We start from the raw sequence: 15,511 nt of genomic DNA, 5'->3' as shown, positions 1-15,511 counted from the left end.
TGTGCTGGGTCTGCAGTGGCAAGTAAAGTCTTTTCGGGTACCTGGGTATTCATGTTAGGTGTTGATATGGCTGATGCCCACAAACACAACAAGCAAAAGGCCCTCGAGGGGGTCTCCAGATCACTGACCTTTTGGCAAAGGTTATCCTTATTGGTGATGGGCAGAGTTGCCCTGCTTAAGATGGTGGCACTACCCCGTCTGCTATATCACTTCACTAATATTCCATATAATATCCCTAAAAATGTTTTGGGGGATTTGGACCTGAAAGAGCGCACTTTTCTGTGGGGAAAAGGCAGGGGTAGGATAGCACTGATCGCTTTGCAGGCTGATTATGCTCAAGGGGGAGCATGGGTGCCTAATTTTGAGTTGTACTACCTTGCGTGACAATTAGTTTGTGACAAGCTGGTTGGCAGATGAAGCCACACTGGACTTGCGGCTCCTGCAGCAGTCAACGGGACAATATTTCTTAAAGGAAGTTCTGTGGGCGACATATTTAGATGTTGCAGGGATACCCTAGCTCATGCAATTGGGTATGGAGATATTGCGCAGGGTGTGGAAACTGGTGGGATTCGCGAAACCATTCTCTCTGAATATCCCATTGGTGGAATTTGCGGGGAAGGGACAGGATCCTGAGATACATATAAATCGGCACTGGGAGACACATGGCATTGCTACCATAGGGGATCTATTGGTCGATGGGAAAATAGCAGATTGTGGATCATTAATGGAACACACAGGCATACACAGGGGACAATTCTTGATGCACCAGACTCTGGTGAAAAACGCGCAGAAGGTTTGGAAGGACCTCAATAATAGTAAGGAGGAAGACCAGATGTTAGGTACAGTACATGATGTGGCTGAGGGCTGACACACAGTCTCCAGACTACATGAGGCATTGCTGTCTACACGCGAGACATTGTGACACAGAGTGCGTGGGAAATGGGAGGCTGATGTTGGAAGCTCATTCAGTTGTACCTGCTACATAGGGCCTACTTGCGCCCCTCATAGGATTTCCGAATATGAGGGTGCAGGAGTTTTAAACTGCCCTCAATGCAGCTCCAAGACTGCTGACTTTATCCATATGTTCTGGTCCTGGCCAATTGTTGGTGAATGTTGGGGGGAGGTAGTGACCAGCGCTGCTAACGGAGGGATCTTGATGCAAGGTTGGCCGCGAGGCATTCCTGCTGGGCCTTTACCCTAGAGCTGGAAAGCACACAAAACACATCATCCGCATGAAGGATCTCATTTGTTTACTTGCCAAGCGGCGGATAGCAATAGCCTGCAAGGCACCCGGAGGACCTCGAATAGAGGCATGGTGGGCTGACCTGAAGAAATGGGCTCTAGCAGAATCCGCTGCCTGGCGCAGGGCAGGCCAGAGCAGGTCGAGTACAGGGAGTGAGGATGTGAACACGTGGGACGGATTGGTGCAGGTGATGTTTCTCCCTTCAGATGCACTTCCCCCATGATCCTATGGGCAACATTGTATGTGGTAGCATCGAGAGTGACAGTTGGTGATGGAATGCAATGGGTGAAGGGTAGAAGGGAACGGGCCTGAAAAGATCTGGTTAAAGCCGTTACCAATATTGCACGATCAAGCATACCTGACGTGGCTTCCGGCTCAAGCTGGAGGCGAGGACTCTTATACGGCGGACAGTAGCCATCAGGACATGATTGAAAGCTTGCATGTTGAGAAGAATCAATGATTGCCCAGGGTTTTATGAATACTGGGAATATTTTGGAACATTATGGGGAGGAGGCTTGTGAGCTGTTAATGCAGTAGGCTTTACAGGGGTGGGATCTCTGAACGCCCCCCAAGAACCTTACCATGTTCTGCTTCAGATGTAGAGGTTAGTGTTTTGTTTATTGAAATGCCAATAAAGTGTTAAAAAAAAGTAGCCAGCAGTGTAGGATATGTATATATGTAGGATATGTATCCACGGGTTGTCCAGGATTCATGGCATTATTTACATTTAGCAACTTTCAGAAACAGTTTCTACTTTCAGTTTTCACTTAGTGAAAAAAGTGGAGAGTAGCATAATAAAGTACAACCAAATGGAAGCAGTTTTTTTCGTGTCCGATATTTACTAAATTATTTGCGGTGAATTAAGTAGTGTTTGGCAACAAAAAAAATGTATACCGGTTGGGTGCCACAGCCAACGGGAATGGTTTAATCTATGGCTGTAATACACGTTCAAAGCATTCACAATGATGGCCCATACCTCATGATTTCTGCCCTTACTAGCTACCCCCAGACTACCTCACACTCCTGCCCCCATTTTACACTGTATTGAAATATAAAACACTTGCTCCACATGCCCTCTCCCCGCTTGCTCACCTAGGCCACAACGGAAACTGAAAATTGTCTACTGTTTTTGTTGATAATGGCCATCTTGGAATTCGTTTATTTTCCTTCAAAGAAGAACAATGTTTTAAAAATACCATTAGCACCGTGGATATTTTGCTGGGGTGCTTACGGAGAAAAACAAATTGCGGGTATATTTTCCATTAGCACCCTGGTTGGAACGTGGTGTGTATTAACCAAGGACAACCCGCGCTCCAAGTAATCAGCACCCTTTGCCTTCCCTGCTCCTCTAGCCCTCTCACCTTTTAGCACCCGCGTAGTTCCTACACGGGTGCTGAGTATTTCCCCTCCCAAAAAATAAATAAACGTACCTTTGTGGAGCGGCCTGGAGCCGCGCAGTGCTATCTTCCCAGCAGCACCTCTTCAATGTTCCAGACATCAATCATGAACATTGAAGAGGGACTTCTATGGATGACAGCACTGCAGCGTCAGGCCGCTCTCCAACGTTAAGATTTTCTTTTTGTTTTTAAAACAGCACCCGTGTAGCCATCTACATGGGTGCAAATGGCGATATGCCCCTTGGTGGCAGGCTGACCCTGTAGGTAACGGCACCGCCAACGAGGGGTATATCGCCTCTGTGACATTCCTCAGCCCTCACTAACGGCGCTGTCCAATACTATGGGCTGACAGCATGTTACGGTCAAATAGGCCATGTGATGGAGGCATTTATCCCCATACCTGCAAAGACTCAAAAAAGGATGAACAATCCAGGGATGTTTGCTGAGTTTCTGTACTGCTTAGAATTCAAGTGGTTTTGGTTCCTATAGCTGGTTACTGCCACCTTCAAGTAATGATAGAAGTGTACCAAAAGAGTAGTGGAACTGTGACTCTGGTGGTCAAAGGGTAGGAAGGAAGGGAGCAAGGTGCAACACATTTTTCAAGGGTTGCAGTCATGCTGGTTGACAGCCAATTTAGCTGTAACTGATATCCAGTGGTCAAGTGGAGAAGTGTGCTTTAACTTCACAAATTACAGTTCCAGACATGGGCGTAGGACATGGGGGGCAAAGGTGGACAAATCTCCCCCCACACTTATAAGTGGGGAGGATATAATGGCATGTATCCCCCCCAGAATATGTATGTGTTGTGCATGCAGCGTGTAAAAATGTGCAGCATGTCGTGTAAAAATACTGCTGCAGGCTGCAGCCGTCAGCGTGCAAAAGTACAAGTTCTGCAGACTGCAGGCTTTAAGTACTTGTGCTTGCTGCATGCCGCGGCCCTGCCAGGCCAGAGCGAAGTGGAGCAGCCAGGCAGCAACGCATGCTGACTGAGAACTGGCCCGGCCTTCGCGCCGGGTTGATGATTGAGGCGAGGGAGTGGGAGACTAGAGAGAGACTCGACTCGAGCTAGCTAAGGTAAGTGAGTAGTAGTGTCTGTGTGTGTGTGATGTCGTGTGACTGACTGGACGCCAGGGGACAGCGTGACGGTGACTGAGTGTGTGATGTCGTGAGGGGGTGGAGGTGGATGTCTTAGACCTTTAATGCATCTGGCAGGGCATTTTACAATGAGAAGATATGGCCTAAGAACTCAATGCAGTTGCCAGAAATTGGTGCTTGTCCCTGTTGCCCTTATTTCGGGCTTACGGAGGCATTGGAGCACTGCCACTAGGTGGGTGTGAACCGCGTGGAATTCTTCTGAAGTAGCTGCATAGTTCAATAGGTCACCACTAATGTTCAAGGCACCCTGCTGCCATTTCAGCACTTCTCTCAATGCATGACAATGGTATGTGCCAGCTTAGGGCAAAATGTGCTATATTAAGACCCCTTAATTTTAAGGGCTTAGAGTTTCTACCCCTTCCCCCCATCTTGTAAAACTCCCCTCCCTGACCTCCACTCCCTCCCCCCTCTGCCCCTGGCAGCCGGTGCAGTGGACCTGTTTACGTGAAAGTGTGCAAACGTAACATGTCCGGTCCCCACGAGGAACTCAAATATGAACCCCACCGAACCTTCAGTAAAGCCTCACCAAGTCCTTTTGGTGAAAGGCTGGATTAATCCCATAATGGAAGAACAACCTATTTTAAAATGCACTCTGCATTATTTTAGCAGAGAAGAGGTTAGAAAACCCACAAGAAGCAGCATGCCAGGCTGAGGTACCATTTCAAATTGTTTTCACCACAACAGAAAGGGAAAAACGATGCTGACATCTTAGGGGCCATAGCCATCCTTTATACAATGTCGATCGCTGCCGGCCTCATACATAATTTTCTCCAGAAAGGACGAGGAGGATAAATAAACTGCATTGACAATGGCAAGTTCTTCACATCAAAGACCCTTGCCGGGAGGGCTCCGATCCATGGTTTCCAACTTCACAAATGTGTTGGTGGTGTCTAGGCCGTGAACTGAAAGCACTAACATGTAAGGCAGAGCCAGGAGATCGGTGAGCAACCTGGGAATTTGCTTCGCATGATCGCAGGATTTATTAACAGATGCAAGACCATATTCTAAACTGATGGGTAATGCCTAATCCCCAGGTGCCCTATTTGACTGCATGCCTTTGGACCCCAACAGCTCTCCCCTGCTCCTTCCTGCTACTCAACCTGTTACCCCACAGCTATTGCCAGCACAGCACCGTGCAGGCTTAGCATCCCGCCCTCTGCCTCTTACCATTGCCTTAATGCCAAGTTAGAGATTTATGACACATGTATTTCATGTCACAGAATGCATGAACACTAAGAAGCGGTTAGGTTCTAAATTATATTTTCCCTGATGAAGTGAGGGTGCAGTTTTTGTCAAGCTGCATGCAGTTGGATCATTAACTGTGGCTTGTTTGCCCAGTGATGAGAGGCTGTCAGGGATTAGCTATATGAGTGCGTTCAGAAATAGGCAAAGTGACTGGAAGCGACTGAAAGAGGCACATATCCGTCCACCTGCCTGCAGGTGGGACCTGGTTGGGCTCCACCCCAGCTAGCCCCAGCACACTTAAAGCCCTCATTGGTCCACATAAGTACAATAAACAGGCCGATCCAGAGCTGTTGGACCAGCCCATCAGGCTTTACCGGATGAGGCCAGCAAGCCTGGAAAGGGCCGAAGGGTTCCGCTTGAGCGGCTGGGGGAAGAAGGGCATAAGGTAAGTGGGAACATGGTGCAACGTATGTCAAGGGCTTGAGCTGGTACAAATTAACAGTCAAGTGGGTAAAACGGGAAAAACAAGGTGGCCCCCCATGGGCAGCATAAGGGCCTATCAACCATTTCATTTAAAAGGGGCCTCTAATTTCCAGATGACATTTACCCCCCATTTTGCCAGTCAGCACCTACAACATGGCAATATATTCCTTTCTATATTTCATTCGTTCTGGGGCTTACAATATGCGCTTTGCTGAAGACCTTCTGACCGTCACTTCCCTCAAGTAATACACAAGTGTTATTATCTTGTTATCTTTTAGAACTGCTCCCTCTACATCAGCCACTTGCTGACAAAGATGGATGTACAGTTTTTATGAGGGCATTTAATGTTTCAGCTCCTAGTTGGCTGGCCGTCTTGTGATAATTGACGGCTATAAACCCCCCCGGCTATATTTGGCTCCATGATAATGTATGCACCCCATGGGTGCCTCACACTGTTTTCCGCGCTAAGCAAAGGGGGGGACAAACATCATGTTGAAAGGGGCCCCCATACATATTCACCCAGGTCTTATTGTACTTCCTTTTTTACTTCAGTTAGGTTAAACATTTCTATACCACCTTTGTGAAATCAATGACCTCTACTCGAAGCCTGGGTCGCAAAAGGGTCAGTCATATGGATAAATAGTCTGTGATCCTCCGTAGACCGAATGTCCCACCTGGGATATACTGTGTGATGCCACCCTCAAGGACAATTACCCATCCGGCAGCACTCACAGCAGGGAGGGGCAGAACATTCTTCTAGGATTTCAAAATGCTCTCATGCCCCAAGGTTTGGCAGTGAGTATACTTCTGTGGCCCAAACATTAGAATTTCACTGGGAAATACGACCGTGCCAGCTTCTCCTTTAACAGAAAGCTTTGAGAGAAGGCAATAACCATACTTTTGATCTGCCACCCCCCCCCCCAACTCGGAAGATAGTGCTTTTATATATTATGGTTATCTAACATTTTAAGCGCATGCCCATGGAGCAGGACTGCACTTTGCAAGTTCTAACCAGGCAGGGACAATTCGTCCTTTCAAAGTTCCCAGGCTGATAAATAGGGTTCCATTGGCTAGCTAAGAACTGCTACCAGCACATTGAGATCATTATTGACCTCCTCTCAGCCAATTAGAATGTTCTATTGTATCAAAGTTTTGTTTAACATTTTAAAAATCCTGTGGATATTCTTCTTATTGTTTATGCAATCTGTTTTTGATTTTATTATAAGTTTCATGTTGATTGCCTATCCATTATTTTGTTGTATTGAAATGATTTGTTATCCTGAAATTTAACTTTGTTGTTATTTAATAGTTCCTTAAAAGTTAAATAAAGAGGAAAAAAATAAATAAAGAATGTTCTATTGCTATCACAAATATGTGCCAATAGATTATAGTCCTCGGGAGGGGCTGTGATTTCTTCGGATAAGGACCCTTTACCAACTTCTGGCCATTATCCCATTATAATGACCCCCTGGTGTACATGACTAGATTACTACAGCACCTGGAAGTGGGGATCTGGCATTAAGCTCTTTTAAATCTTTAATTATTGCTACTATTAGACAGACAAAGGGAAGGACACCGGTGTGCCTGCAGGGACATAGAAGAGGCAAAAGAGCAGAGGCAAAGGGAGAGAACAATAGGATTATAGAAAACATTTCGCAGGAGTTTTCCTTTTCAGTCTTCTGCATACATCCTGCACCATTGGCAAACAGCAGACCGTTTCTGATTAAAACTTTTTCGAAGCTTTCCCAGAACCCAGGCGCTCATTTTGAAATGTCCTAAATTGACCACACAAAGGTTACTGCAGCAGTAAACAGTAAGCTGTGGACGCCAGACACACCTGTACATTCCTTCAGAAGCAGCCAAAGTTCCACAATGTTCCTGCACAGCAAGGAGACAAGGTTGAGCTGCAGAGATTTAGTTTAGGACCGGGTGGGGCGCTTGGTTGGGCAGGTGGAAGGTGGTCTTCAGTGCACTCTTAGTCACCTCTTAAGGTTTCCCTTTTTCTGCTCCTCTGGTTTTCCTGGCAGGTGGGGGGCACTCGGGCAGGATCACGAGTTGTGCCAGGTGCTTTTTTCCTGTCTTGTTTTACACTCTGAATGCTGGTCCCTTTACTTTGTACATACCTTTAAACACATGGTATGGTCGTCTTTTGTTCCAAGAGAAAATATATAATCCGGTTCTGGTATTTCTCAGACTTCCATTGCTATATTTAAAATAAGACAAGAAAACTTCAAGTCCGAGAATTCCGAGACTAAAACCAAACCTTACCCCAAGTAAGTCACTCACCTCCACATGCGGTCTGCACCCATAGCACCCCCAGCAGGAGGAGGAGCAGTTGAGAGGGTGTGCTGTCCATGGCAAGGACCCGGAGTCTGTCTGTCTGTCCGGTTACACCTCCCTCATGTGTTTTGGTTGGATTGAGCCCGCTAGCACAGGAGCCGAGATTGAAACCAGCTACAGTGGTTCAACCGCTGCAGTTTTGTGGTGCTCAGGCACCTCAAAGAGGAAGGGAACTTTTAGTTTTATATGGGAGCACAGACTTTTGTTATTTTGTGGACATAGAATACCCTATAAGGTTGCAACTCTGCATTTGACTCCCTTTTAGGAAGGACTTGGAATGAGGGAGCCATCTGAGCTCAACAAGCAATGACAAAAACACACACCTCTTCTTTGTACACATATTTGCGCGATGTCTCACATGTACTTGGACCACCTCTGAAGGTTCCACAACGTATACATAAAAGAAAAGCCCCTGCATGGCAAGTCTCAGCCTCATCTCCCAGCAACCATCAATCCCAGACTGCCATGACCTTGCGTGGAGATTGGTGCAATCAACTCACTCTTTCATGGATCGCCTCCTTCTTGTCTGCATCACTTGGACTCGCCATTTGCACCACATCCATCAGGCAGCGATTAACACTTTCCACCACCCCATTACTTGTTTTATACAATATTTTCCAAGATACCGTTCTACCTCACTAGTCACAAACTGTGCACCGTTGTCACATAATGCACTGGCTTGCTGGGTTGGGCTGTCACCGAAAGCACACAGAGCTCTCACTCCAACAGCCTGCTGCACGCCCTGCTCCGCTATACATGAGAGAGGGCTTTTTAACTTAATGCTTCTGCATGACCTGGTGCCACACCCAATAGACACTGTGCCAAGTGAGGGAATGCCTTCCTACCCCAATAGTTTGATCCTAACTGTAGTACATGCTGTTAATGGCCTCTGGTATTCACTAAGCCATGCTTAGAGCACGGAGGGCCTGATTTAAAACAAAATTATAAAACAGTAACAAAAAAGAAGGTCCTAGATTGGAACCCTCCCGTCCCCTGTACACTAAACTACCATCACAGGATGGTTAGAGACATATTATGAAGTTTAAATTCATCGATTTGAAACAGTAGAATTGTAAATAACCATATATAGATAGATATATATCACCCAAAATTGTAACATTGGGTGAGATTTGTGGACAAGGAATGGTGGGTGGACACGCAATCTTTTTGGGACCAGCTAGGCTGAAGCCATGAAAGCCTTTTGACCTGGGAAGTGTTAACATTTTTACGTGAACTGAGCATATGAAGTGAGATGCCAAATTGAAGGATTGCATACTATGAAATGCTTTTCTTTTTCTTAATTTTCTTCTTTTCTCTTGTTTTGTACAGTGATGATATATGTAATTTAATACGTACTGTTATTTTAATTTTAGTTTTGTGAAAAGTTGAGTTCTTTGGGCCTCTTCACGACAGTATTACCACCTGCGCTAATAGCGTAACCGCCACCTGGTCCAGCGCTATAAGCGCCGGATCAAGGGTTGGGCGGTAATGGGTATTCCCCATTCTCCACCCAATGGGGCATTTTCGGTGCAATTATCGTGCGCTAACGGCGCTGCGCTAATTGCGCCCGAAAATGGGCAATTTCCTGATGCATTTAACCCCATCTTGGATCTGAGGGTAAATGCTGCCAGACTCTTGTTTGGGCGGACCCTTAAATGCGGCAGTAATAGCAGGAGTTTTTGCCGCCTTTAAGGGCTATCGCCCAACTCCTGATGAGGCCCAATATATTTAAGGTGTGCCCTGTCCCCCCAGATTTTATGTGTCTCCTACGCCCCTGGCTTCGGAATGAGGAAAATGGTTGTAAAAAGTAGTAGAGCTGTTAAGACTAAAAAAAATTGTGGAATACCGCTCCCGACAGTTACTGCTCATTTCGTCCACTGCCTTTAAGAACCAAAACTGAAATGATACAAAGGTCCTTGATGTGGATTTTAAATTGTCACCACAAAGAATAAAATATCCCACCATGAGTGCATTGTTAAAATCAATAACAGTAATAAATCAATTTGCATAAGGGATAGTGCTTTACGTATCACCTTACCGTGCTCCTTAAGGAAGGAAATGGTTTGTCTTCCAGCAGAACGGGAGTGTACATTTCTGCAAAATGAATAAACATAGTTGTGATGAAATAAAGTCGGTTATTTACTAATCTCTTGTTTCACAAAGAAATGCAACCAAGGTAAACAAATACAATTAAACATCGAACAAGTCATGGGATATATGTTCTACGAAATTGTGACTGAATGCATGGCTGGATGATTGAACTAAAGTGCAGGAAGATGACAGTGTATTAGGGAAAATGAGAGAAAATCAGAACACTTTCAAAATGGAAATCTGCTTTCAAACTGTAGATCAGCCATTGTACATTAACCCCTCCACTGCTGGTCTATGGGCTCACAATGAAGAGTAATTTGTGGCTCTTTCGTTAAAGGTCTTGGGGCTCGCAGTCTAGGTGGGACTCCTTTACACATTTCGCCTCAAGGCTTGAGGGGGCTTCCATCTCTCTAGACCAGTCTCCCTAATCCAGTGGTCTTCAAACATTTTTGGTCGGGGCCCCCCTGAGCAAAATGTGGGCAGGCTGGTCCCCCCAAAAATGCCAAATGGAAAGTAAGTCCAAATGGCTTTATGAACTATTGTTTGCTGTCACCGCATCCTACTCCCAGTATAGTGCCTGGGCGCACCCACATGCTCCCATCACAGTCTCTGCGCTCCCTCATCCAGGTCCTATCCCAGTCCAGTCCCTGTGCATTCCCCACCCCAACACAGACCCTGGGCTTTCCCCATCCTGCTCACTCCAATGTCCCTGTTCTCCCCCCTCTGTTCCCACCACTTCTCCATGGCTCCCTCATCCTGGCCTCACCACAGTCCCTGGGCTAGCCCAACCCCGCTCCCAGCAAAGTCGCAGGGCCAGTGGCAGCTGGTGAATTCTTTATGTGAAGGGTGTGAGAAACCTAACAGTGTCTCCCTGGCTAGTCCCCGGGGATCTGTCATCCAGGTGACCAGGACACGGCCATCGCTACTGGATACAGTTCCTGGGGGTGGACCAGTGAGGGAGGATCACCTGAATGGGGGTCCTTGGGGAGTGGGACACCAAAGGGTGAGACGTGGTATCCCACTTCTTTCAACACCTTTTCCCCACCCTATAACGCAGGATATTCCAAAACACTGCCCCCCCCTTTTCCGACACAAACACTTTTGCATAACACGAAAGACAACAGATTTACACTCGAGCCTTTTACCTGACATGTCCCAATACAAGGGTCAGGCAAAGTAAGGCAATTGACCAGAATCACACACACCCGACTGCCCTTTCGCCTCCCCACTGGGATAAAAGGTAGAACACGAGAGCACAAGTCGAGCAAGGCCGACCGCACAACGTGAGAGATAACTCAGCACTGCAATTTAAGAGGAGAAAGACGGCACATACCGAGAGGGTGACAAGGAAAGAAGCGACCTTGACCTTTCCAACCAAGGTCTGTGAAAGCTCTGCAGATGGAAACATAAGACCGCAAACAATAGCCAGCGTGTGAAGCAGTAGATGTCAATGGTACACAAGACACTCCTCTGCTGATTACCAAGCCGGGGAGAGATGCTTGTCTCTGTGGTACCAGCCTTGACTCCAAAGAGAAAGAAAGCCAAGCGGTTCATCACATCCGGTGAGTCGAGGGGAAAGTCAATAAGAAACCAAACTGTGTTGAATGAAAAGTAGCAAACAGCTAATTTGAACTTTGAAAGGCTTAAAGAGCTATTGATGAAAAAGGGGGAAAACCAGCAACAGGGGAGTCCGGCACCACGCAGGTGCTCACGCAGGAAACTCTGGGTGATTACCCAATGGTAGAAACTATCGTAACCAGAAGGCCTTGGGAAAAGGCGAGAAGAGGTCAAAGTGGTCATACAGGGGTCTTATAAATCCTCTGCACCGTCGAAAGCCTTTGACCGACAGATGATTGTGAAGCAAAGGGGAAAGAATCACACTTGGTGAAATTAGCACATGAGCAGTGTGTTGCAAAGGCAGGCAAGAGTGAACCCGGCAGAGGGATGCTAACAAGAAGGGGGGCGAAGTCTAAAGTGCCGTCTAACGTCCCAAAATAGAGTATGTTGACAAGAGTGAACACGACTGAAGGATGTCCATAGTGAACTGTTTAGCAAAAGTTGGCAAGAGTGAACCTGGCAGAGGAAGGCCGACAAAAAGGGGCAAAGCCTGAGGAGCTGTTAAAAAAGACATTCAGATTGAGAAGTGAGTGCAAAATGTATTGTAAGACCAGGGGAAGCGGATTGTCCCCCTTGGCATTTGGATCCGAGCCCGACCGAGGGATATCCAGGGGTGAAAAGTCATCACCCAAAGTCCATTTGCAAAGGAGCTTGTTGTTTGTTTGTGTTGTTGAATACATCAGGCCCTCGAAGGCAAAATACTTTTTATTGAAAAGAGACTTAACTATCGAAGAACCTGATAATTGGTATGGAACTGTTGGCTCGTTCTGTGAAAGCTCGTGCAGGTGCTGTGCTCAGGAGATCCACTTTGTCCCGTGCTCAAAACATGGGGAAGGGGGACCCCTGCCAATCACATCCTTATTATTTGTGAACACTTCTTTCTTTATTGAAAACCCTATCCCACACTCTTTCTGTAATTAGTTTTAAGGATTTGGCAATATTATTTTTTAGTATGGGCCTTTTACTTTGACAAGACACCACAATGACTGCCTTATTTTTCATTTGATGGTCGAAGCTTGCTCCCAACTTTACTTAGGTTAGGCGTGAAAGATTACCGAAGGAACTTTTGTTTGTTTGTTGTTTAACGTCCAGCAGGCCTTCTAAGGCAAGAGACTTTGCAAAAAAGATACTTGACCAATGAAGGTACTGGCATCGTTTGAAGGAACTGTAAGCTCATGCTGAATAGGCCCAGGAGTGTGCTGTGCTCAAAAGTCCTGCCTTGTCCCGTGCTAAAAATGTGGAGAAGGGAGACCAATGTCATACCATCCTGACTTATCATTTGGTGAACACTTCTTTCTTTTTTTGAGAACAGTGGCCCACACTATTTTTAACTTAGTTGTAAGGATTGGCATATGTTTTTTAGCATAGGCCTTTTTTATTTGACAAGACGCCACTAGGACTGCCTTATTATTATTTGATGGTCGTAGGTTGCTCCCATCTTAGATTTAGGTTTAGATTAGGCGTTTTTCTCACCCATTATACAGTTTAATAAACACCCTTGAACTGTGATCACTTGTGTCTGTCTTTACTGTTGCCACCATGAGTTCCTTACAGTGCCAGCCTGAAGGAGGACCTACGCATGTGGTTACATTTCCTGGGGGATTTCAATGGCACGAGCCTGTGGCAAGCCCCATGAGTCCCTTGTTCCCAAGTGCAACTCTTTATGGATGCTTCAGAGAGACACAGTTTTGGGGTCATTTTGGGCAGGGAATGGTGCAGGGGGGATTGGCCTAATGCTTGGAACATGAAGGGTTGGTGTAAGAACATCAAAGTGTTGGAGTTATTCCCGGTACTGGTAACCCTACATCTATGGTCAGAGGCACTGTCCAAACGATTGGTAATATGGTCAGATAATCTGGCGGTGGTGCAGGTTGTTAATAACCAATCAGCAAGATGAACGGCTACAATGAATTTACTCAGGCATCTAGTAAGAATATGGCTAAATATAAACACTGAAATATGGGCCGGCACATCCCCAGTGTCCTTAACGTTGCAGCCGATGCACTTTCTCGTTCACAGATGGCGAGGTTCAGGAAGGAATGTCCATTGGTGAAGGACAAGATAACTCAATTTGATGACAGTCTGTGGGAGCTAGTCCGCTGGAAAGGGGCACAAGTGAGTTGGCAGTGCAAGCACTATCCACTCGAACAAGGGATATATATAGCGCAAGTGTTTCAATACTTTTTTGCTCGCATCAAAGGATGGGAGGATGGACAATCTCGAGGGAAAAGTTCATTTTTTATGTTATGGGCATGGGTCAACAACAAAGGCAAAACGTGGGTGGGTGGTCATCTGAGCGCCATTGTCTTTCATAGCCATCTAGCAGGAAGGGGGGATCTTAAAAGAGTTTTCACATAAGGGCAGCCTTGAGGTGGTGGGGCGAAGTAAGGACAGTGGCCAAAGATGACAGATTGCCCTTGAATTTACTCTATTAAAAAGGACGCTATCCACATTAGGGGTAGGGTGCTACACCTCATACAAATGTGTCCTGTTCAGGGCATATTCACGCGGGCATTCTTTGGGGCATTGCACATCAGCGAATTGATACCTATATTGCATGCTGACACAGAGCTGAGGGCTCTGACGGGGGAGGATGTGGCTATCAAGGAGGGCATTCCGTACGTGAGGATCAGGTTTTCTAAAAATGACCAGGGTGGATGAGAAAAGTCACTAGAGTTACAAAGACTGGGGCAGGACGAATGTTGCCCGGTAGGCTCCATGGGGGAGTTTCCTGGGTCAAGGCCTGCAGTGTCGACATACCTCTTTGTACACGAGGGTCGGCTCATCCCTTATGCAATTTCAGTTAAAAAAAGTAATGGTGGCAACGCTAGAGCGATCTGAGTGTGCCTCGGGCCATTACACACCACACTCCTATTGCACAGGTGCGGCAACCATGGCACATGGAGGGTTTAAGGGAAGAGGCAATAAAAAACATAGGAAGATGGGAGTCGGATAGGTTCAAATTGTATATCAGACATAGAGGGGGGCAGAGGGACCCTGAGGCCAGCTGGTGGGGGAATCCGTGGTTGCAGGGGCAGACCGGGGTGAGTGGATGGCTGGGGGTGCTAAAGCAAGATGCCTGGGGAGTTATGTGAAGGGCATTAGTGTGTTGTCCTTGAGACAGGGTTACGGCCAGGTGTAACACATTTTCATTTTCTTTCCCAGATTAAATAATGGTTTGGGTCATCAACCATTCTTTCATAGCAAGAGTGGCGGTGATAGCAAGGAGAGAGGAACAGGACAGCAGTTTGGGGTTTTCACGAACAAGAATTTTCCCACAAGGGATTAGAGGAGTCTCAGAGAAAGTAAAATGTCAAACTGGGGAAATTCTTGACGAGTATGGGTATGGGCTGGATCAGGCAACCTCTGATTATATTGAATGCCCCGGGCTACTTCGGGGAGGATAAGGTACATCTGTCTGACGTCGGGGTAGCAATGATGCTTATGGAATTTAGGGATGCAGTAGAGAAAGTAGGGTGCAAGTTATGATCGGGTAGAAGAACACCTAAGGGGCTGCGGTTAAATGTCGAGGTGGTTCAATATTGTAATGCCAACGCCACCCCTTGGGGCAGGCCAGGGCTTTATGCCCCAACCAAAGAAACAAATACCAGGAAAGGATACTCGCCAGTAAAGTACTCTTGTTTCAATAACACAAATGGACCAGGATAATCAATGGGCCTCATTCCGAGTATGGCGGTAAGGGATAGCGGCCACCGGTAACGAGACCGGTGGCGGTAATCCCTTACCGCCATACTCCGAGTTCCCTCTGCGCCCTCGCCCTTAACGCCTGCTTTGAGCAGGTGTTAAAGTCGAGGGCGCAAAGGGGCCGCCAAGCCAATAACGGTGACCATAATGAACGGTCACCGTTATTTGCATCTTCCCCATTCCCATTGAGCCCTATGGGGGCTCATTTGGGAATGGGGAAGAGCCTTGGTGAATGGGGAATTACTGTCCCGGCAACCTTGGAATGGGGCGGTGATTCCGCCATCCACCAAGGCGC

The 15,511-nt window shown here is 46.7% G+C and overlaps 1 protein-coding gene across 1 annotated transcript in view; it reads right to left on the bottom strand.

Moving 5' to 3' along the window:
• LOC138468123 (putative deoxyribonuclease tatdn3-A) overlaps nucleotides 1–15,511 on the bottom strand; it is a 1,043,131-nt gene that overhangs the window by 385,260 nt on the left and 642,360 nt on the right. Inside the window, exon 7 of the mRNA XM_069608540.1 lies at nucleotides 9,842–9,897. Coding sequence (XP_069464641.1) covers nucleotides 9,842–9,897 — 56 coding nt within the window. The remainder of the gene's footprint in view (nucleotides 1–9,841; nucleotides 9,898–15,511) is intronic.

This window comes from Ambystoma mexicanum, chromosome 4q (assembly GCF_040938575.1).
Source record: "Ambystoma mexicanum isolate Mex_15411 chromosome 4q, UKY_AmexF1_1, whole genome shotgun sequence".
In the NCBI taxonomy this organism is placed as follows: Eukaryota; Metazoa; Chordata; class Amphibia; order Caudata; family Ambystomatidae; genus Ambystoma; species Ambystoma mexicanum.
The sequence above is the reverse complement of the archived record's forward strand: the minus strand, read 5'-3'. Positions and strand labels throughout refer to the sequence as shown.